The sequence below is a fragment of the Acinonyx jubatus genome, chromosome D3 (genome assembly GCF_027475565.1).
Source record: "Acinonyx jubatus isolate Ajub_Pintada_27869175 chromosome D3, VMU_Ajub_asm_v1.0, whole genome shotgun sequence".
Classification (NCBI taxonomy): Eukaryota; Metazoa; Chordata; class Mammalia; order Carnivora; family Felidae; genus Acinonyx; species Acinonyx jubatus.
In genome coordinates, this window is record NC_069392.1 from 18,028,990 (window position 1) to 18,052,667 (window position 23,678).

The following is a 23,678-nucleotide window of genomic DNA, read 5'->3' on the forward strand; positions in this document are numbered from 1 at the left end:
TAGTTAATTCCAAGGTTAAGTGGTAAGCATTCAAAGTATTTGAGTTTATTTCTGTTAATCCTTAATGGAGTTGTGTGTAAACAGAGGTGACTTCACAATCTCCTGTTGAGGTAACAGCCCTTTTCACTAAGGTACAATTTTTTTTATCTCCACAGCAGTTTGGAAAGAAAGTCTCTCTTCTGAAAGTTGATGGATTCAGTAAAGCTTTTTAAATAAAATGCATCCAGTTTGTGAGTTCTGCAGACTCGTGCACTATGGAAAAGCCAAGCAGGGACCCTTGCTTAAAAGACAAAAAAAAAAAAAAAAAAAAAGGATGTTCTGGAAAGTCCTCAAAACCTCCCCTTTTCCTTGAGAAAACTTGGCTTTGAAAACTTGGCTTCCCTGCATGGGCTTTTTTTTGGCTGGGAACTATGGCCATTTTACTAAAGACTTGACATTTTAAGTTCTCAGCTTCAGGAATGGTTGGTGAAAATATTGCCACTCAAACTTCTACTGTTGAGGGTATTCAGAAAACCCAGGTAACTTAGCAGAAACCCTTCTTTTGTGACATGCGTCTATTTTTCCCTTTTACGAATATTTCTCAAGCCTGTTGAAGTGTAAGAGTCACCTGGGGTGAAATTAAAACCACAAAAGGGAAGAGCTGGGGAATCCTTGTTTCACAAATGTCCCACGTGATTCTCAGGTAAAGTGTGGACACCTGTAGTAGGTGATCATGAAGTTCACCTGTGTCCATGGCGCTGCGGCTCCTTATCATTTGCTTCTGTGTGGGGAGGGTCTTAGATCCATCCTGACTTTGCAAAGGTACCTGCTTTCCTGCTAGCAAGATTTCTAAAAGGCTCAGCAGACGCTCTGTTCAGCAGACCTCTGATTTTTATAGAAAATCTGCAGAAAGGAACGAAAGCAACAGGTATGTGGCTTTTCTGCTTACGCTCTGGATTGACGTAGTGGAAAATGCTCTAATCTGGGCCTGAGTTTGATACGTGTTGGTGATTGAGCAGTAGTTATTTGTCTGTTCTCTTCGGAGCTAGGGTGCCTATGGCTGTAGGCAAAATATTTGTTTATGATGTTAACGACGAGCTTAAAACCCAACTCCTTCGTGGGAAGACCAGTTCCTTGTGTGCAATGTGTAAGTATAGCGTTCGTATTGAAGGATTACAATATATTCACTTAGCAAGTTAAAGCAGCTTTTTTTTTTTTTTTAGCTCAAGTAGCCCAATTTTTATCACACGCCCTGACCGTTTCTTCTTTAATTCCAAAGTTTTTGACTTTTATTTTGCTTAACTGTTCTGAGTTTCCCATGGTAAAGAGGGAAAGGGAGTGTGGTCAGAATTACATGACTTGTAGCAATGAATAGTTCTCTGTCTTCCGCTCTGACCTCTGGCTGGTACAGTGAACCGCAGGGCACATCTACGAAGCAGAAATCTCAAGGTGGTGTTTTGTTTTTTTTTCCCCCTCATAAATGACTATACTACAGCAAACCTTCAAGGCCACAGCCTCCTGGGCTGTCTCTGGCACATAGTAGGCACTCTGGAGATTTACAGGCTTTTAAAAAGCTTTTTTTTTTCTTGTGTCCCATTGCTAAAAACTAGTTAGGTGGCATTTTCTTCTCAGAAAGTTCTGGACAGAAAGCTCACCCGGTCTTTACTCCCCAAGGCTCATGGCTCTCTGAAAAGTACCTTCTGATTCTGATTTCTTAAGAGGTCGGTTCACTAGCATTGGGAAGCCACTGTTGAATGTGTGAACACAGCTTTCGAAGACGAGAGCGGAGTTTGTTGTTTTTCTGTGGGAAACCATGAAAGCCCACTGGTCATTGATCTCCTTTGCTCCTGTTAGCATGACTGATACGTGTATTATGGTTCTCTTTGGGAACGCGTTTGTAGAGGAATTGCCGCTTATAATTGTCCTACATCTTATTTAATAAAAGGATGCTAAACCCTCCGGTGTTTCCAGGAAGGGAATACTATAATGTTTTTGTATCTTTGTGATCTCCTGCCTCTAGTCTGAAACTCCAGACCAGTTTCCACCATTGTCCTGTCCGACTCTTCAGAAAGGTTGTGACTAACTTAAAAAAAACAAAAATTAAGCCTGTTAAAGAGTGTGACCCTCAAATGTGCACTGAGCAAGTTGCCGGAGGCTTCTCCGCGTTTTTTCTATTTTTTTTCCCCCAACTGCCTTTTATAATAACCTCACTTCGTTGTTTATGGCAATACATCTAGGCTTTCCTTTCTGAAAAACTTGTTTCTTTTGGCCGCTTTTTTGGAGTCCCGAGAGAATAAAAACCAGAGGCCTTATTGTCTGTGACTTCGCAAAATAGAGCCACCACCAGGTGGTAGGTTCTGAGGCTTATTAATCAGGATGAGGAAAAACTTGCTAACAGTGACCGTGATCCCAGGCTGGCCTGTCTCCTCTGCTGGTAAACAGTGCCCTCACCCCAGCTGTCGATACAGAGACTGGGCACCGGTGAAGGGGGATTCTGAAACAAGAAACCAGTTGGATGCCATCTCTGAAGCTCCCCCAATGCCAGAATTCCACAGCATTCCTTGAACTTGAATGCCAGGTTGGTCTACGTAAATAATTTTCTGGACCAAGTCTCTGCTGCATTAACAAGTAATATAGGGGCGTCTGGGTGGCTCAGTCGGTTAATTGTCTGACTCTTGGTTACGGCTCACATCATAATCTCAAGGTTTGTGAGTTCAAACCCCCCCATCAGACTCTGTGCTGACAGCGCAGAGCCTGCTTGGGATTCTCTCCCCTGCCCTCTCTGCCCCTCCCCAACTTGTGCACGTGCTCACTCTCCCTCTCTCTCTCTCTTGCAACATAAACTTTAAAACCGATATTAAAAAAAATGCTATATTTACATCTAACTGATAATCCAGAGGAGTGAAAAAATAAATGCTTTGAGAAAAAACTTAATCCTTTATCCATTTCAACACCTATTATCTTGATAATGACCACATTGATGCTGTTGGGTGGTTATTTTCCTATCTGGCTTAAGTTGAAAAGCACGAAACAAAGCATTTAGAGATGCTTAGAGATTGAGAGATTTCGAGTATTTAGAGATTTATAGTAAAAATGTGTTAAAAGGCTGGGCCATCTCTTGGTCAAACAGACCAGTCAAGTTGTTTGGCATAATCTTCACCTGAAGCATGTTTGATATTGGGCAAAGTGAACAACCCATCCTCATAACATAGCAATTCCATATGAATTGGAGTATGTATCCAGAACCCTCCATTCCCTGCGGACGCTAAACACAGGGAGGGCCCTCCAGGAGGAGGTGCTCCCTGAGGCTCAACTGGTTGGAGAGGACAGCGGTGGCTCCCGTCTCAGTGCTGTCCCTCTCTTGCCTATTCCTAGCTGCAGGGCTTTGGATGAATTCTTCCCCCTTCCTTGGTTCTCCCATCTCTGCAGGGGAGTAACGACGCCCATCTTGCAGGGCTGTGTGAGGCTGGGGGAGCACGCCTTCTGTGGGGTACATATTCCTCGAACCAGGTATATGTGTCAGGTGGTTTTGTGTGTTTAAAGGGACTTCTTACTCGGTTGCTAGATTCTTCTGGAAAAAGGAAGGAATCGATTGGGTGCCTTTTGGAAACTATCTCAGATTTTTTAACCAGGAGAATCTGAACTTAGGTAGGTCTCTAGTGATCTGAACGCTTTGACACAGCCTTCCCCTGGCTTCTAGGGAGACGTTACTCATGACCCCTCACAACCGTGCTGTTTTACGTATGAAAATCTAGTCAAGGGCCTCATCGTCTGCCCAGTCCACAGTCTTCCCCAGTCTAAGCCCTCACCTTCATTCCAGGAGGAAATCCCACTGGGCAATCCCATTTGGGGAAGGCTGTGTTGTCCCTCCATTCCAGAATTGATTTCATCTGGCCACTTTGTGGCTCTTGTAGTATTTTCTCGTTGTGCAGGGTAATGGCTGCAACCTCTAGTTAACATACAACTTCACATCTAATCTGAGTCTACATTACTAGACAGAATTGAGACTATCACTCTATTCTGTGTTCCATTTTCTTTGTCTTTTTCTACTGGCTTCGCTGAGAGATCCTGAACCAGAGATGCGTGATCCACAGACAGGCTTTGGCTCAAGGGCTTTAAAACAAACAAACACAAAAACTTAAAAGCCGGCATTTAAAAATCCTTCAAAAGCTAGGACTTCCAGCCTTTTTTTTTTTTTAAGATGTTTATTTTGAGAGAGAGAGAGAGAGAGAGCATGTGCCCATGTGTCCACAAGCAGGTGTGGGGCAGAGAGAGAGGGAGGCAAGAATCCCAAGCAGGCTCCATGCTGTCAGCGCAGAGCCCCATGTGGGGCTCGAACTCACGAACCGTGAGATCATGACCTGAGTCGAAACCAAGAGTCGGCTGCTTAACCGACTGAGCCACCCAGGCAACTCTCTAGGTTTTCTTGAAAAATTGGAAAAGCTGGCCACTTGGCCAGCAACCCCACGAGGCAGTCATCAGCTGGGACTGAACGCAGCTGCTCACAGTTAGAGGGATTGTCCTACGCTCTTCGATTTGCCCCTTGCCTGGCCACTTCCTTATTGCTCTGCCCTACTGTCTAGGTCTCGGCCGTTTGTTTTTTGAACACGTTTTTAAATTGCTCTTTGTTTTTCTTAGAGTGAAGACAAAAATAACATGTGTGGGCACACCCATGTTGCTATTAAAAGCCGAGAAGGATCATCAGTGGTTAATAAAGATGATCTCCCCTTTTCCCCCCACAACTTCCTCTGCTCGATGCTATGCTGAGTGCTTTGCACATCCAGCTCGGTCCTTAGGGTGCTGTGAAGTAGGTGTCATCCGCCCCCACAGGAGAGATGAGGAGATCCCTTTGATTTGGCTTAACTGATCTGTCCGACCTGACCTGACCGTGTCAGGGGATGGGGAAGAGGTTGTCTGGAGGACCCCTCCGACCTGACCTGACCGTGTCAGGGGATGGGGAAGAGGTTGTCTGGAGGACCCCTCCCTTGTACTTTTCCACACCAGGTAGTTTCTCATGGGCGGGGCATCTTAAGCATCTCTTAGGATGCAGGGCTTGGGACCAGGCAGGTCCCACTGGTAAGGATGCAGCTACGTCCCAGGAAATTGCCACTGGTCACACTGGCCCCAGAGAAGTCACACACTGTTTATGGGCTTGAGCCAAATAAATGGAGTTGAGCACACTAGATGTGCAGACCGCTTTATGACTCTTTCTGCTAAGCCAGCGGATCTGACCTCTCAAACCATTGATCCATAAGGGAACATCTGAACCCACCAGAAGAAAGTTTGGGGGAAAAATAAATTTGCTGTATTTGTTTGAGTCTAATGGAAAGGCTTCCTTCTTAGTAAAGTAGGTGAAAATATCCGGTATCCTCACTTTGGTTAGACTTCAAATAAGTGCATTTTTTGAAGGTAATATATTTTGAAGTGGATAGTTACAACGTTTGGAGTAATGCCTTTTGTGTAATTAAGACATGGGAAATAGCATGCCTCTGTGCCTCGTGAAAAGGAATACTCTGCATGCTTCAGGCCAGCTCTTTTTTTTTCTTTTTTTTTTTTAATGTTTATTTTTGAGAGAGAGAGAGAGCTAGCAGGGGAAGGGCAGAGAGAGAGGGAGACACAGAATCCGAAGCAGGCTCCGGGCTCTAAGCTGTCAGCCCAGAGTCCAATGCGGGGTTCGAACCCGCGAGCCGTGAGATCACGACCCAAGCCGAAGTCGGACACTTAACCGACTGAGCCACCCAGGCGCCCCTCTTTTTAATATTACAGACTGTTCTTGGGGGCATCTTCCTTTGTGCACAAAAAGGTCTTTAAATGTTCGTTGTTCAACAGAGAATCCAAGCTCCAATTTTTCGCTGCAAGCTGCTTTCTCCTGCAAACAACAAACACCCCTGAGGGGTTTTAAAAGACTGTTCAGGGAACTCTGACTACCACTATTTCATGTTTAGATCCTGTTCCCCAGTAACAAAAAGCAGCCTGCTCTCTTACTAAAAGCCCCTTTCCCAAGGCTCTGGACCAGGTTTTTTGTTGTTTCTTTCTTTGTTTCTTTCTTTCTTCCTTTCTAATATCTTTCCCCACTGATGTCTAAAGTGAATAAAACAGAACAGCGCATAAACTTGTTCATACATAGCACTTGGTGGACACTTTCTCTGCTTTTTATTGCAAGGTAACAATCCCGGCTGTTTGTTTTAGAAATGGTAATGTTGTATCATTGTAACAAATTATACTTAAAAATCATTTAGTGTGAAATTGCAGATTAATCCCATAGGGATGGGGTATTAACAATCACCCAGCCCTTTGGAGCATACAGATGGTGAATCTGGGATTTACAATAGGAACAATCACTGATTACATGCCTGGCTGTAACGGACAAAAAGGCCTCCGCAATTTCAGCTTGGAGAATACGGCGGAGGTCCTAGCGCCTGACTTGTTTGGGACGCTTGGTTCCGGAGAATGCCTGTTTCATCACCTAGCCTGTGTGAGGGACGGGTGCATTCTGCGTGCTTTGAAACCCACCAAGTGCTTCTGCGGAAGGGATGCCTCGGTGTGCCTCTCTCTAACCCTTCTAAATTCCATTAGAATTCGTTGAAAGAGCATTGTCACAGTGGGGTGTGCAGTGGGAATGCAGCAGATGGGCCGGGCCAAGAGAGCTCATTGTCAAAACCAGTACCTGCTGTTTGCTAATCACCGGGAGGAAAGTTGTCATGCACGTGGACCAAGGGCCAGGGAGGGCTGTGCACTTCGGAAATGAATCTGCACCTGAAATGAAAAGGATTCCCAAGTGCAATGCCCCTGGTTTTGAAAATCCTCTGGTGGAGCTCCAGACTGTGAACCCCATGACATGCGTGTTAAGAAAAGGGGGTACTTATACACACAGTCCTGAGTACAGACAGTGCTACAATAAGTGACCGGCCAGTATGTGCTTGGGACTCAGAGCAAGTAAGACCAAATTCTTTCAACTATATATGGATTTTTAAATGTTCATTATTTATTTTTATCTTTATTTTTTTGAGAGCGAGAGAGACAGAGTATGAGTGGGGGAGGGGCAGAGAGAGAGGGAGACACAGAATCCAAAGCAGGCTCCAGGCCCAGACTCCAGGCTCTGTCAGCCCAGAGCCCAACACGGGGCTCGAACTCACAGACCGCAAGATCATGACCTGAGCCGAAGTTGGACAGTTAACCGACTGAGCCACCCAGGTGCCCCAATATATTTCTTGATTTTTAACGACATATTTAAAAATGCTCAACTTGTAGAATCAAAGTAGCCATTTCAACGGTAGTTTAGGTTCATATACAACTTCTATATGTGCTCAAATAAGTCCCCCACACCCCCATCTCTGCCTTGGTTTCAGATGCAAAGGTAAGACATTTTTCGATCAAAAGAACAAGTTGTCTCAGAAGAAAACCAAAAAGCTGGAATGCTTAAAAGATGTAATAGAATTCTCTTGACTTTTCAGGGGTGGTTTCTCAAAAACAAAAAACCATTTATCCAAATGAACGCTCTATTCCAAATATTCTTGATCCGAACATTGTTTTGTTAACAGTGCTCTGAGCAAAATGAAAGCACACAAGTGGATGTTGTCCTGGACTGGAGAAACTGTTTTTGCTTTCAGGCAAATGCACCCCACACTGGTTTTATTGCTTTTCCTGAACCCAGGGATTTGTGACCCCGATGGGCCAGCTCAGTGATAATGACCCTGTCTTCTCCATTGGACCAATTAAGTACCTTCCCAGAAGGGTTTTACAGCTCCATCTTGGGGGGACGCTTGTAAGCTTCTCAGGATTATTCTAGAAGTGCTTTGCAACTGGTCCTTATTTTAGCCCTGCCTAAAAGGAGATGGGTTGAACAACGTTTTGCTCAGAATGATCAGTGCGACCTTAATTGTCACAATTATCAATGATACTAGTAACTTGGAGGCAAGGCACATTCCTCGGAAAAAGTCTGTTGTATCAACTTTTGAGACCCTTTATAGCATCAGATCTAAAGTAGTTGGTGATACACTCCTTTAGAAAGGAAGGATTGGCCCCAGCTCAAAAAATTTAATTGTAACCAACAGTGTAAGATAATTATCCATGAGTACATTCTGATATAAATGATGAAAGAAATGGATAAATGCAAGAACAACAAACATTCCTTCCAGAAGAATCCCGAATATTCCACATAGACAACCTCCATATCCTGGATGGGAACATGAATCTTCCCTTTCCCCCATCACTGTTGGGCTTGTCTTCCTGACCCCCCCTCCAACTTCCAGCAGTTAGAGAAACCCAGTAACTTCTATCCTGGACCAAGTGATGAATACTAACGTCAGCAGTGATGCCCTGGGGGGTCCCATGCACCCCCTGGTATGATGTGACGGGATGAGAAGCCACAGGGGCATTTCGCCACTGTGGTAATCTTCCTTAAAAACAAACAAAACAATAACTTCAGTCTACCCATGAGGAGAATGTTTGACAATCCCCAGTTGAGGCTCATTCTACAAAATACCAGGTCCATACCCTTCAAAACCATCATGGTCCTGAAAAACAATGGAAGTATAAGAAACTGTCCAAGGGGGCACCTGGGTGGCTCAGTCGGTTGAGCATCCGACTCCGGCTCAGGTCATGATCTCTCGGTTCATGAGCTGGAGCTCTGCGTCAGGCTCATTGCTGTTGGCACGGGGCCCGCTTCAGGTCCTCTGTCCCCCCCTCTCTCCCGGCCCCTCCCCTGCTCGTGCTCTCTTTCAAAAATAAACCAGAAAAAAATCTTTTAAAAAAATAACAAAAAAGAAACTGTCCCAAACTAGAGGGGACTGGCTAGGACAAAGGAACTGATGCCTTATGGGTACCCTGGTTGGATCCCAAGAGAAGACCAGGACATGGTGGGAAAACCAGTAACATTTGATCCAGTCTGGAGTCTAGTTTATAGAAATGGACTGCCATTGCTGTGACAAACATACCACGGTAATGTGAAATGACAATGGGGAACTCGGGGAGGGGTACGTGGGAGGTCCCTGTGTAATCTCTGCAACTTTTCTGTAAATCTGAAACGCGTCCAAAACGGTTCATTTTGAATCCAGTAAATGACCCCTCCACATTTGTCACAGTATGATTTCTAATAGCCAAGAGGTGGCCGCAACCCAAGTGCCCAACAATGGAGGAGTGGGTAAATAGAATGTGCTACACCAGGGGCGCCTGTGTGACGCAGTCAGCTGAGTGTCCAACTCTTGATTTCGGCTCGGGTCATGATCTCGTAGTTCGTGAGTTTGAGCTCCAACTTGGGCTCTGTGATGTCAGTGTGGTGCCTGCTTGGGATTCTCTCTCTCTCTCTCTCTCTCTCTCTCTCTCTCAATAAACGAGCAAACAAACTTAAATGTGATACACAAGGGAATATTCAGCCTTAAAAGGGGAGAAGATGCTGTCACGTGCTACAACACAGAACCTTGAGGACGTGATGTTAAGTGAAATAAGCCAGTCACAATAAAGACAAATAGGATCCCACTTCTATGCGGTGCCTAGAATAGTCAAATTCATAGAGACAAAGCAGACTGGTGGTTGCCGGGGGCTCAGGGCAGAGGGAAACGGAGGGCTACCATTGAATAGGTATAGGATTTCCATTTTGAAAGATGAGAGAGTTCTGAAGGTCTGTTGCACGATGAAATGAATATCCTTAGTGCTACTGAGCTGGACGCTTCACAAATGGTTAATACGGTAAGTTTTATATTCTATTTTTACCTCAATTTAAGCTTTTTTTTTAAATCAAAAGAATGCATATCACAGCTGTACAAATTAGGAAAGCCTTTGCTTACCATAAAAAAAAAAGCGTGTGTCCCAGTTCTCAGCGTTGGTGCTGTTGACAATTGTGCTTGATGATTCTTTAAGGTGGGGGAGCTGACTTTAAGGTGGGCATCGTAGGACATTTAGCATTCCTGGCCTCTACCCACTAGATGGGAGTAGCACCCTTTCCCCTATGACAGCCACAAATGTCCTCAGACATAAGTGTCCCCTGGGGCTGGGGGGAAAGTTGCCCCTGGCCCAGAACCATTGGTCTATTGAAAGAGTGGGAGGTAGGGGGAGGAAACAGATTTAAAAATAATTGCATAGACCTTTGCTGTCCAATACGGTAATCACTAACCGTATGGGACTATTTAAAATTAAACAATTGAGGGGCACCTGGGTGACTCAGGATTTAAAAAATATTTTAAGCATGCGACCTCACGGTAGCAACGAAAACCAAGAATCAAATAGACATTAGCCAACCTTGACGATGCTACTACACTAAATGAAGGAAGCCAGTCACAGAAGCAAAAATATTGCATGGTTTTACTTCTGAAATCCCTAAGAGAGTGCAACTCCTAGAAACAGTAGATTGGTGATTGCCAAGGGGGTGGCCACAGGGGGACATGGGGAGCTGACTCAAAGGTGTAAAGGTTCGATTATGTAAATGAGTTCTAGAGATCCGTACAACATGATGCCTGCAGGTCTCTGTTAAGAGGGCAGATCTCCCGTTAGAGGTCCTTACCACAATAAAAGTAAATGTTACGTGCTATAAGAAAAAAAAAATAGCCAAAGAATGCAAACGATTAGTTTTTTTTTTTTTTTGAGGTATAATTGACAAAATTCTGAGATATTTAAGTGTACAATGTGACGATTTGACACAACTATAGATGGTGGAAGGGTTCCTCCCATCAAGTAACCTGTCCATCACCTCACATATTTACCTTTTGTGTGTGCATTTAAAGGACATTTAAATTGTCCTCTCAGCAAATTTTAATCATATGACAGTGTTACCAACTGTAGTCAGCATGTTTTAGATTAGATCCTCAGATCTTACTCATTTTATAACTGAAAGTTTGTACCTTTGGACCAACCTTTCCATATTCTACTCTCCTCCAGCCTCTGGCAACCACTTGTCTACCGTTTTATCAAGTTTGGCTCTTTTTGATTCCACATATAAGTGATACCATGCCCTTATGTGTCTTTCTCTGGCTTATTTCACCTTGCATAATGTCCTCTAGTTTCATCCGTGTTGTTGCAAATGGCAGGATTTCCTTCTTAGGCTGAATAATAATCCATTGCATGTGTGTGTGCGTGTGTGTATGTATAGATCACATCTTCTTTATCCATTCATCTGTTGACAGACACTTAGGCTGTTTCCATACCTTGGCAATTGTGAATAAGGACGCAATGAACATGGGAGTGCAGTTACCTCTTCAAGATTGTGATTTTGTTTCCTTTGGATATATACCCAGGAGTGGGCCTGCTGGATCATATGGTAGTTCTGTTACATTCTTGAGGAACCTTTATGTTATTTTCCGCAATAGCTGCACCAATTTATATTCTCACCAGCAGCGTACAAGGGTTCCACTTTCTCACTTCCTCATCGACCTTTATTATCCCTTTTTTACAGACATCCCTACAGGTATGAGATGATCTCGCTGTGGTTTTGATTTGCATTTCCTTGATGATCAGTCATGTTGAACATCTTTCCGTGTACCTGTTGACCGTTGTATGTCTTTGGAAAAATGTCTAGGCAAGTCCTTTGCCCATTTTTTTTTTCCATTGGGTTTTTTTGCTGTTGAGCGGGTTCCTTGTATATTTCGAGTATGAACCCCTTAGCAGATAGGTGGTTTGCAAGTATTTTCTCCCATTCTATAGGTAGCCTTTTCATGTTGTCAATGGTTTCCTTTGCTGTGTGGAAAATTTTTAGTTTGATGTAGTCCCGCATGTTTATTTTTGCTCTTGTTGCCTTGCTTTTGGTGTCAAATCCAAAAAATCCTTGCTAAGACCAATGTCCAGGAGCTGTTCCTCTGTGTTTTCTTGTATGAGTTTTATGGTTTCACATCTTTAATCCATTTTTAGTTGATTTTTGTGTGTGGTGTAAGATAGCGATCCAGTTTGTTTTGCGTGTAGCTGTCCATTTTTCCCAACACCCTTTGTTAAAAAGACTATCCCTTCCCTATTAGATGTTCTTGGCTCCTTCATTGTGTTTTAATTGGCTCCTTTGTCATAAGTCAATATATGCATGAGTTTATCTCTGGGCTCTCTGTTCCATTGATCTGCATCGGTTTTTATGCCAGTACCATAGTGTTTTGATTACTAGAGCTTTGTAATATACTTTGAAATCTGAAAGTGTGACGCCTCTGGCTTTATTGTTCTTTCTCAATCTTGCCTTGGCTATTCAGGGTATTTTGTGGTTCATAAAAATTTTAGGGGTGGTTTTTTTTTCATATCTATGAAAAATGGCATTGGAATTTTGATAAGGATTGTATTGAATCTATAGATTCCTTTAGGTAGTATGGACATTTTAACAATATTCTTCTAATCTATGAACATGGAGTATCTTTCCATTTATTAGTGTTCAACTTCTTTCTTCAATATCTTAAAAGTTTTCAGTATACAGATATTTTACCTCCTTGGTTATACTTATTCGTACGTATTTTATTCTTCTTGATGTACTATAAGTTGAATTGTTCTCTTAATTTTTCTTCTAGTTCACTGTTGCCAAGGAGTTTTATGGAGAAAAGCTTTAAAACTCTTAAAGGTCTGGAAGGAAGATGGGAATAAATGGAGAGAGAGGTTTTCCATGGATGGAATAATTTTTTTATGGTGGTAAATATACGTAAAATTTACGATGTTAACCATTTTTTTTAATCTTTTTTTTTTTTTTTTTACATTTATTTAGTTTTGAGAGACAGAGAGAGACAGAGTGTGAGTAGGGGAGGGGAAGAGAGAGAAGGAGGCACAGAATCCGAAGTAGGCTCCAGGCTCCGAGCTGTCAGCACAGAGCCTGACGCGGGGCTCAAACTCACAAACTGTGAGATCATGACCTGAGCCAAAGTCGGACACTTAACCGACTGAGCCACCCAGGTGCCCCTACCTTAACCATTTCTAAGTATACATTTATGTAGCATTCAGTATATTTACGATGTTGTGCAATCATCACCACCATTCATCTCTAAAACTTACTCATCTTCTCAGACTCAAACTCTGTCCCCAACACTAACTCCCTCCTCTTTGTCCCCAGCCCCTGGGAACCACCATTCTTTATGCATTTTGCTGCTCCAGGAATCTCCTATAAGTGGCATCCAGATTTTTGAATCTTTTACGACTGGCTTGTTTTGCTTAGCATGATGTCTTCAGGATTTATCCATATTAGAGCGTGTGTCAGAATTTTCTTCTTTTTTAAGGCTGAATAATGTTCTATTGCACATGTATATAAATGTACATTCTGTTGCCCGTGTACATGCACATACAAATACCACGTTTTATCTGTTGATGAGACACTTGGGTTACTCATACCTTTTGGCTATTGTAAATAATATCGCTGTGAACATGGGTGTGTAAATATCTGTTTGAGCCCCTGTTTTCAATTCTTTTGGGCATATACCTAGGAGTGGAATTGCTGGATCATATGATAGGAGACTGCTCTTTAAAGCCCCGAGTACAGAATCTGTGCTAGTCTGCTTGGGCCGCTATAACAAAACACGATAGATGGAGTGCCATATATGACAGACATTTATTTGTCCCAGTTGTGAAGGCAGGGAAGTCTAATCACGGTGCTGGGAGATTGGGTTCTTGGTGTTGCTTTTGCAGAGAACCGTCTTCTTGCTGTGAGCTCACATGGCCTTTCCTTCGTGCCCTTCTTAAAAGGGCACCAGTCCCATCATGGGTGTTCCACTCTGGTGACCTTATCTAACCCAACTACCTCCCAAAGACTTTACCGCCGAATATCTTCACGCTGGGCATTAGGACTCCGCCTCAGGAATTTGGGGAGGACACAAACATGTGGTCCATGCTAGAATCCTTCTGGATTTTTATCCTGAGTCTTTTACAGTTTTCTCCCCTTTACTAACTTGATGGAAATTCACACCTGGGCCACATTCTCTTTGTAAGACCTACTGAGGACTGTGTGCTTGAATTTCATCAATGTGCTTGATGTTGGAATGAGTTACTTAATTACAACAGCAAGCTTAATGAGGTACAAATAGGTTTGGGAAAAATACAGGTGACTCTTAAGCATTCAGTTGAACCTGTGGAGACAGAAGCAGAAAGTCCTGTCTCTCAGATTGTGCAATGCGTGTATGTCATTGGAGATCTCATTAAAAGGCAGGTTCTGACTGGGTAAGTCTGGGATGAGGCTTGAGACTGTACATTTCTAAGTGCTCCCAGTCGGTGCTGATGCTGCTGGTTCCCAGACCTTAGGTAGCGAAGTTCTAGAAGGTCTCTTGCTGCTTTTGAAACTTCAGCAGACATGGGTGTCCTCGCACGTGTTCATCGGGGTTGGGAAAGCGGTGGCTAACTTTGGGATTGGACTGATGGTTTTCAGTTAAGAGTGTATATCTGTCATGGTTTCAGTTATTACTGGGATCAATACGCCATCCCAAACTTAATGGCATAAAACAGCCACCCTTTCTTGTGCAGACTGATTCTGTGGGTAATGAGTTCCAGCTCGCCTGAACCTGGTTTCTCGATGTCTGGGTCCTCAGTTGGGAAAACTGGAGGGTTGGGATGGGAGTGACTTGGTAGCTGGGCTCAATGTATCTGAAGACTCATTCACTCTCAAGTCTGGTCCCTGGCTGGGTGGACTGGAGAACAAGAACCTACCAACCAGAAGGGCATGCCTATACCCTGTCCATACAGCGAGCTTCTTCTCAACATGGCGGCCTCAGGGCAGCCAGACTGCTGATGACAGCTGTGTCTTTGACCTAGCCCCAGAAGCCATACGGTGTCCCTTCTGCCACGTTCTGTTGGTTAAAGTGAGCCACAAGCCCATCTAGATTCAAGAAGGAATTTAAGGCCATCTCTTATAGAGGAATGGAAAGATCTAGAAGAACAGGTGGAAGGGGGTGTATTGTAGTGACCATCTTTGGAAAGAAAATACAATCTGCCCAACTTTTAAAACTTCTTTTTTTCACCTCTAGATTAAGATATATTTTAAGTTTATTTTGAGAGCGTGCACACAAGCAGAGGGGGGATAGAGGGAGAGAGAGAATCCCAAGCAGGCTCCATGCTGTCAGTACAGACCCTGATGCGGGGCTCAAACAGGAGATCATGGCCTGAGCCCAAATCAAGAGTCAGTGGCTTAACTGAGCCACCCAGGCACCCCGAGAGTAAGCTATTTTTGACAAAATACAACACGTTTTCAGTACATCTCCTTGATAGTAAAGTCATCGTTTTATTGGAGGTTAAAATCTTGTTCAGGGACCCAGGAGTGAGGGATGATGGATTCACACTGAAGTCTTTCTACATGTATCACCCTGAGGGCCCCTTGGTTCTCCTCCTTTAAGGCTTTCGCGAGACCATTGCATCCTTGATAACTGTTGTTCATTCTTGAGTAGTGGGCCCCGTCCAGACAGGACCTCGGATGACACAGAAGTGCTATCCGCTTGCGGTGGCCTTTGTGAAGAGGGTAATCAGAGTCCTTGGGCACAATTTGCTTGACTGTCTCTACCTGTCCGGGTGCTCTCCTTTTCCACCAGCTGAACAGCTCCACCATTGGGCCAGTTGCCCAGGTCCCCCCGCAGTTTGTAGAAGACCCTGCTTGCTGCGCCTCCCTCCTCCATTCCAGTCCCGCCACCTTGGTCTCACTCCTTCCGTTCCCAAGCTAATGAGTCTAGTAGACGGTAGTGTAGATTTCCTTTCTTTGTTGTAACAAATGTGCCAGGCTATGTAAGATGTAGTCATTATGGGGAACTGGGTGAAGGATATAGGGAAAGTCAGCATTGTTTTTGCAACTTTCTGGAAGTCTATAAATACTCCAAATAAAGAGTGTGTGTGTGTGTGTGTGTGTGTGTGTGTGTGTGTGTGTGTGTAGGCACACATTAAACGCACAGACCTATGTGAAGTCAGCCACGTGTCTTTGTCAGTGTTTTTAAAAACAATCCTTTGAGTGATATAGTCATTATTAGAAAGTTTTAATATTTAATAGACACAATGTTTGGCTAACAGTGCATATCTGAATGTGGCAGATTATAAGTGGCTGATGGATGAACGTCTTGCGGGGTTATTCCTACTTCCTTATTTAATATCTGGGTTCGCGAGGGCTTCTTAAGCCTGAGTGACCCATGCTTTGTTGCCGGGCCTGGCCCAATGACCCCTACCAAGGCCCCTGTCCCAATTCGTCTATCAGAGAAAAATGAATCTATTTCAGGAGCTATCAGTCCTCATTATCTCTAATTGGGTCTGGCGGCTGGAGACAGGCCTCATTATTTTTAATTGGGGCCCATCATTCTAGAACAAAACACCACCCAGTTACATGCAGATTATGTGGGGCTATGTGTTTGCAAGTTCAAAGTGAAATTGCATTGTGGGATTTCCAGGAAATCACACTATTTTCTGTCCTTTTGTTTCACCTAGCTTTAGGGTTGTAATCTTGGGTTGTTAAACCAAAAATAACAATGGAATTGGGACTGTCTCTGTTTATATCGGAGGGTTTTTGCTGTTGATGTTAGCACATGGGTAGTTGTAATATAAGTTTTTTTTTTCAAAATTAATATTATAATACTGGATATAATCTGGCAGATTGCTCATTTAAGTATCATTTAAATGCTGCTTCAGGCATGGCATTAGGCCATGGATAAAATTTGCCTTGTTTAGAGGGACTCATTTTTGCTCGTTTTAATTTACTATAAAATAGGTAATCCTTCCCATAATGCAGGCTTTTGCGTTCCTTGGCTACCCTGCTAAATCATCAGTCAGTCATTTCCTGCTTTGCTGAAGGTGGAAATCCATTTTAGAAAATCCAGAAGTGTCCGTGTCCAGTGCTGATTGCTGGAGTCTTTGGCTGTTGCAGCTTCCATACTATTTCAACGATCCGTGATGGCAAGTAATTTCTTTGTGGACAAGCTTTGAATGCCTTCCAAAGGCTCTTGGAGGGGCTGTTGCCGCTTGGAGATCGAAGCTGTGAGGTCCGGCACGGGTCCTGTCCCCTGAGCGTGCCCTTGTGGGGCGGGGTCTCTGAAGTCCCTAGACGCCTTACCAAACGCTCAGACACAAAATCTGGGCCCTCCTTAGAGCCGAGAGCTGTAGGCAAAGCAGACCGCCCTGGAAGGGGAATTGCAGGAGCAGCTTCTTGCTTTGCAGCCTCAGGGATACTTTTTTAAGACCTTTCAGAAAAGAGAAAAGGCCAGGGCAGGCCTAGCATGGAATGTGAAAGAATCAATATGGCAGGGGTCAGCTCCTCGTTCCCATGCCGTGATTTCTCTCGTCCACACTCCGTTTTAGGATGTAGCTCTTGGCTTAGCTGGGGGTAGTTGCTTTTGTTTAATTTGCTATTAATGTGGGGCGCCTGGGTGACTCAGGTCATGATCTCGCGGTCTGTGAGTTCAAGCTCCGCATCGGGCTCTGTGCTGATGGCTCGGAGCCTGGAGCTTGCTTCGATTCTGTGTGTGTGTGTGTGTGTGTGTCTCCCCCTCCCTCCCTCTCTGCCCCTTCCCCGCTCCCACTCTTTCTCTCTCTCTTGCAAAGATAAATAAACATTAAAAAATTAAGAAAATAATAATTTGCTATTAATGCTTTCTTATTTTAGGAAATAAAATATGCTCTATTTCCTGGCATATACGTGGCTTACCCCGGTAGGGATTTTCTGCCACCCTCTCGTGTTTGAGATTCCTTCTGAAATCTCTTTGTCTCTAGTAGACAGTCCAATTAGGTGCTGTGTCTTCCGATGACAGATTTGCCATATGAAACAGAGACTTGTCACAGACCTTCCTGAGGTAGTCTTGAGTGGCTGAAGACTGAATTCCCACTTGTTAAAACACACGAAGAACATGTCTTCTGGCGCCCTTTGTTCTAGGGACACTCAGCGAATATTTACCAATAAGGAGGAAAGTAGGTCAGTAGTCACTAATGTCTACAAACAGGGGCACTGTTTTCCCTGCGTGTATGCAGCGCATGTTTGCAGTTCGAAAAATAAGTTTGATGTGCCTCCTGACCCCCTCTTGAAGAGGGAAATTTGCCCCCATTTGGAGTGTCAAAGCCTGTGTACGTGTGACCTCATGAACCGTGATACTAATCCTGGGAAGTGGATATTATCCATGTTTCTGCAAGTGAGAAAATATGGCTCAGAAAGGTTAAACGCTTAGCAAAGCCAGAACCAGAGCCATAGAAAACATCAGCGGAAGCTACTGCCTCTCACCGCCTCCAGCTGTCCCTGCTTTTCGGCAGGATGTTTTCTTGATTTACAAACCTTTCCTCCTCTTCTTACATCTAGAATTCTTGTTAGTTCTGTGGTGAATTTTTCTTGCTGTTTGCTATTTTTTAATTTTAATTTTTTAATTAATCAAATTAATTTATTTATTTGAGAGAGCGCGTGCACATGTGGGAGAGGGGCAGAGAGAGGGACACGGAGGATCTGAAGCTGGCTCCACCCTGACGGCAGCTAGCCCAACGCCGCTGGGCTCAAACTCACGAACCCGGAAATGACCACCTGAGCCCAAGTCAACGCTCAACCCACTGAGCCACCTAGGCACCCCTGTTTTGTTGTTGTTGTTGTTTTTAAACAACAGCTTTATTGAGATAAGTTCACATACTTTTAAAATACTTTAATTTTTTTTTTTTTAAGTTATCTCTACCCTCCATGTGGCACTCAAAGTCCTGAGCCCTCCAAGATCAAGAATTTCATGCTCTACCAACGGAGCCAGCCAGGGGCCCCCAAATAGGTACTTTTAAAGCGTACAGTTCAATGGGTTTTCATGTATATACAAAGTTGAGCAGCCATCACCACTATTCCAGAGTTGGGTTATATTTTTTATTTATTTTTTTGCCTCAAAAAGAAACCCTGTAGTCCGTAGCAATCGATCCTTTTCTATCTCTGCTCAGTCCCTGCTCAGTCCCTGGCAGTAGACTAATCTACTTTGTCTCTCTGGATTTGCCTATTCTGGACACTTCACATAGATGGTACCTTTTGTGTCTGGCTGATTTCACTTAGCATAAAGTTTCTAAGGCTTCTTCATGTTGCAGCATTTGTCAGTGCTTCATTCTTTATAGCTGAATAACAGTCCATTGCATGTACGTATCGTATTTGTTTATCCATTTATCCCGTGATGGATGTTTTATCTTCTTTTCATGCTGTATATCTTAGTCCATGATTCCTACGTGGTCTTTTGGAGGTTGGCCGGATTAGGAAACTTTGTAGCAAATGAAAATATTTCTTACAGCATATGTATAAATTCCTTTGCCTTTTTGACAATACTGTGTAGAATTTCTCTTTTCAAAGCATAAGAAGAATCAACCACAAATGAAAAATAAGCCAAACAGCTACATAACCTCACCAGGATTCTGCAATACTTTTTTTCTGTCCCTGTCTAATTTTTTTTTTAATAAGCTTTGAATTTCAGCAGGGCTGGCAGTAGGGTGAGGCAAGTAAAGCACTTGCCTCAGGGACAAAATTAAAGGGGTCACCATGGGGCGCCTGGGTGGCTCAGTTGGTTAAGCGTCCGACTTCAGCTCAGGTCATGGTCTCCTTGTTCATGAGTTCGAGCCCTGCGTTGGGCTCCAGGCTGACAGCTTAGGGCCTGGAGCCTGCTTCAGATTCTGCATCTCCCTCTCTCTCTGCTTTTCTCCTGTTGATGATCTGTCTCTGAAAAATGAATAAGCATTAAAAAAAAAGGGGGGGGTCACCAAAAATTCTAGATAATATTTTAATGTATTATTTTTTTTTAATCAAAATTCAAAAATCTCTGAATAAAAAACACCAAAAATTTAAATGTAGTATATCTGGGTACCATATAGAACGACTAAGTTTATTATTGGGAATAGACTACTTATGAGTAGTGATCATATCTTAAAGAACTTGGAGTCTGGAATGCAGTATCTTGATACTTCTGTGCTGGTGCTGCCCCGATTCTGGGAAGGCCAGGATGTAAGCACAAATATTTGAAAAAAAGTAAGTCTCAGATACAGTTTTGCATGTTGGGATTGGGTAGAAAGGAGAAAGGGGGACTCTTCTGGTTGTGTCAAAGAAAAAGGACGGGAAAAGAGCGTTGCAGTAGTTAAAACAGGTAAGAGTTTATTTCTTTGGGAATACAACCAATATAATTAGCCTTGTAATCATCAGAAACCTATGAAAACCAAACCTGGGACCAAAAGAAAGAATGGTTTTGTAAGTATATAACTGTTAAAACCGATCTGCAAGAATGAGAAAAGTGTGGGGCACCGGGGTGGCTCAGTTGGTGCAGACTCTGGCTCTCGATTTCAGCTCATGATCTCACAGTTCATGGGAATAAGCCCTGCGTTGGGCTCTGCACTGACAGCTGGGAGCCTGTTTGGGATTCTCTCTCTCCCTCTCTCTCTCCACGCCTCCCCCACTCATGCTCACATGCTCGCTCTCTTTTAAAATAAATGTTAAAAAAAAAAAAGAATAAAAAGTGCAAGAATTAGAATAGCACAAAGAAACACCCCACACCCTTTGCCCAGATTCACCTATTTTTTTTTTTAACATGTTTTCATTTTTGAGAGAGAGCGCATGAGCGAGGGAGAAGCACACAGAGAAAGGGAGACACGGAGTCTGAAGCAGACTCCAGGCCCCAAGCTGTCAGCCTGGAGCCCAACGCAGGGCTCAAACTCACGAACAAGGAGACCGGGACCTGAGCCGAAGTCGGACGCTTAACCAACGGAGCCATCCAGGCACTCTGGGCTTCACCTATTGTTAAGTTGCTTATCCTATTTGCTTTATCATTTGTGCTCCCTTTACCCCTGAATCACTCTCTTTCTGGCATTTTCCCCGTCCAGTGCAGGATCCAGTCTAGGGTCAGGTAGTGCATTCAGTTGTCAGCTCTCTAGCTTCTTTATTTGTCCCCCTTTTTTCCTTCTTCCCCCCACTCTGGCCTCTTTTAACTGGAGCTGCTTCTATCTTTAAAATGTTGATATTTTGGAAGAATACAGTCCCTCTCACTCCGTTTTATTATAGGACCTTCCTCGTATTGTGTTGTTCCTTCCTGATCCAATTCTGGCCACGCATTCTTGGCCACATACCGCAGAGCTGATGTTCCTTCCCTCTTAGGGAATCCCACCTGGAGGCTCACAGTGTCCATTTGTCCCTCACTCGTGATGCTAACTTATGACACCCAGTGGAGGTGTTGTCTGATTTCTCCACTGGAGAAATACCGTCTTCCTCCTGTTAATATGCCATCTGTGGGAGGATACCTTTCACCTCATGGAAATTGTCCCTTGAATTCAGTATTCCTTGAGGATTCTAGCTTGATCCAGTCTTTTCTAAGGTGGTTGTGTCATGCTAATTGAACCTTTTTTAAGTTTCCCAAAGGCAGTGGAACAGGAAAGTGGGGGGGGGGGGGGGTGGGAATTGGAAGTTTTTGTTTTGATTCTATCAGGACCTGCTAAGTGACAGCCACCACCCTTTGCCTGGATCCAGCGCAGTGGCTAAGAATGCTGGCTTCCAGGTCTGCCTGCTAACGCCGCTTACCAGCTGTGTGACCTTGGGCAAGTCCCTTGGTTTCTCGGATGTAGAGCTTGCCCCCCCTGCAAAAAGAAGTTAGTATTGGACTCAGAGGAGTCTAATGAAGTGCGATCGTTACTTTGATGTCTCAACTTGCCTAGGCTGAGCAGTGCCCCCGACAGCTGGTAAAACAGTAATTTCTGGGTGCGTCTGTATGGGTGGTTCCAGAAGAGATTAGCATTTGCGTTGGTAGACTGAGTACAGTGGGCCTCATGTGATTCATTGAGGGCCTGAGGAGAACAAGGAGGCAGAGGGAGGGTGAATTTGCTCTTTGTCATTGAGTTGGAATATCCGTCTTCTCCTGCCTCAGCTATTGGTGTTCTGGTTCTGGGGCCTTCGGACTCACGTTAGGACATAGACCACCAGCCCCCTGGTTCTCAGGCCTTGGACTGAATTACACCACCAGCTTTCCTGGGTCTCTAGATCACAGATGGAAGGGCATGGGACTTCTTGGCCCCCAAAATAGCGTGAGCCCATTTCCATAATCACTTACATATATGTATATATATACATATCTCCTTTTGGTTCTGTTTCTCTTGAGAATGGTGACTAATAAATACATAAGGGTAGAACTACCCTACGACCCAGCAACTTCTCTCTTTGGTATTTATCCAAAGGACACAAAAATGCTGAATTGAAGGGACACACGCACCCCGATGTTTATAGCAGCACTATTGACAATAACCAAAGTGTGGAAAGAGCCCAAATGTCCATTGACAGATGAATGGATAAAGAAGATGTGGTGGGGCGCCTGGGTGGCTCAGTCGGTTGCATGACCGACTTCGGCTCAGGTCACAATCTCACAGTTTGTGAGTTCGAGCCCCGCGTCGGGCTCTGTGCTGACAGCTCAGAGCCTGGAGCCTGCTTCAGATTCTGTGTCTCCCTCTCTCTCTGACCCTCCCCTGCTCATGCTCTGTCTCTCGCTTTCTCAAAAATAAATAAAACATTTAAAAAAAAATTAAAAAAGATGGTGGGGTGTGTATATATATACACATATGTGTATATGTATATATATAAATATATACACACACATACACGATGGAATATTACTTGGCAATCAAAAAGAATGAAATCTTGTAACAACGTGGATGAAACAGGAGTGTATTATGCTAAGCAAAATACGTCAGTCAGAGAAAGACAAATATTGTATGACTTCACTTGTATGTGAATTTAAGACACAAAACAGATGAACGTAAGGGAAGGGAAGCAAAAATAATATAAACAGGGAGACAAACCATAAGAGACTCTTAAATACAGAGAACAAACTGAGGGTTGTTGGCAGGGTGTTGGGTGGGAGGGAAGGGCTAAATGAGTGGGCATTAGGGAGGACACTTGTTGGGGTGAGCACTGGGTGTTATACATAAGCGACGAATGACTACATTCTATTCCTGAAACCATTATTACACTTCATGTTAACTAACTTGGATTTAAATTAAAAAAAAAAACATAAGGGTTAAGTGTAGAAAATGTATACACGTTGTTTGGCCATAGTGAGCACTTAGTAAGATGATAACTGTTGTTGGCATACGTCCCAAATAGAAAAATCCTGGGGAATCTGATTCTTTGATGACCCAAACATAATTCCAGGCAATTATAGATGTATCAGATGAAACTAAATATTGTCTTCTTTCTGTCTTAGGATATGCTATCTTAATTCTGAATAACAGTAATATTGGAAGGAGGAGGGCTTAACTGCCTGTGTCAAAATGCTTACAAATTCACAGTTTGAAACTGTGACGTTTGAAATACCTGCAGTGTATGTTAACTAACTGGAATTTAAATAAAAACTTTAAAAAAATTTTAAAAATGACATACCTGCAGTGTAGATGCAGGCTGTGATGAGTCACGTACCCCATGCCCCTGGAACCAGGAGTCTGAATAAGATCTTTGTTGTTTTTATCACTTGGCATTCTTCTGGTGACACACTTAGGCAAGAAAAGTAACCTCACAGGATGATCGCACCCGTACACTTTCAGTGAACATAAATCTAATGGAATAAATCAGAAATGTAGAGTTGACCCATTTTAGGGATTTATGGTGGTTTGAGGTATCTGACCGGATGAATGGCTTTTAGTTGTTCTTCAAATCTATAGCAATCCATGTATCTAAAATAGCGTAAAGAAAAACTCTGTCCATAGGATCCCTGTACGTTGCTAAAGGACCCAGACCGTGGTTAATGAGGGTAAATTTTTAAACAGTAAGTAGTTACCTTTAAGCTGTTCTTGGGTTCCCTATGCAATCTTCAATAGCTACGTGGCATCTGAGG

General features: G+C 43.6%; 1 protein-coding gene across 7 annotated transcripts in view; it reads left to right on the forward strand.

Moving 5' to 3' along the window:
- Positions 1-23,678, forward strand: part of MYO1H (myosin IH) — a 147,399-nt gene that overhangs the window by 31,403 nt on the left and 92,318 nt on the right. For 2 of the 7 annotated variants that reach the window (XM_053206189.1, XM_053206193.1), the window contains exon 1: positions 327-907. The exons of 2 other annotated variants lie outside the window; for them this stretch is intronic. Coding sequence is in view for 2 of the 5 variants with exons in the window: in XM_053206188.1 (XP_053062163.1) it covers positions 1,061-1,126 (66 nt within the window). In the remaining 3 variants the exon portion in view is untranslated. Of the gene's footprint in view, positions 1-326; positions 908-957; positions 1,127-23,678 lie in introns of those variants that run through there. 3 more of the 7 variants (XM_053206188.1, XM_053206186.1, XM_053206191.1) reach the window with 3 other exon arrangements.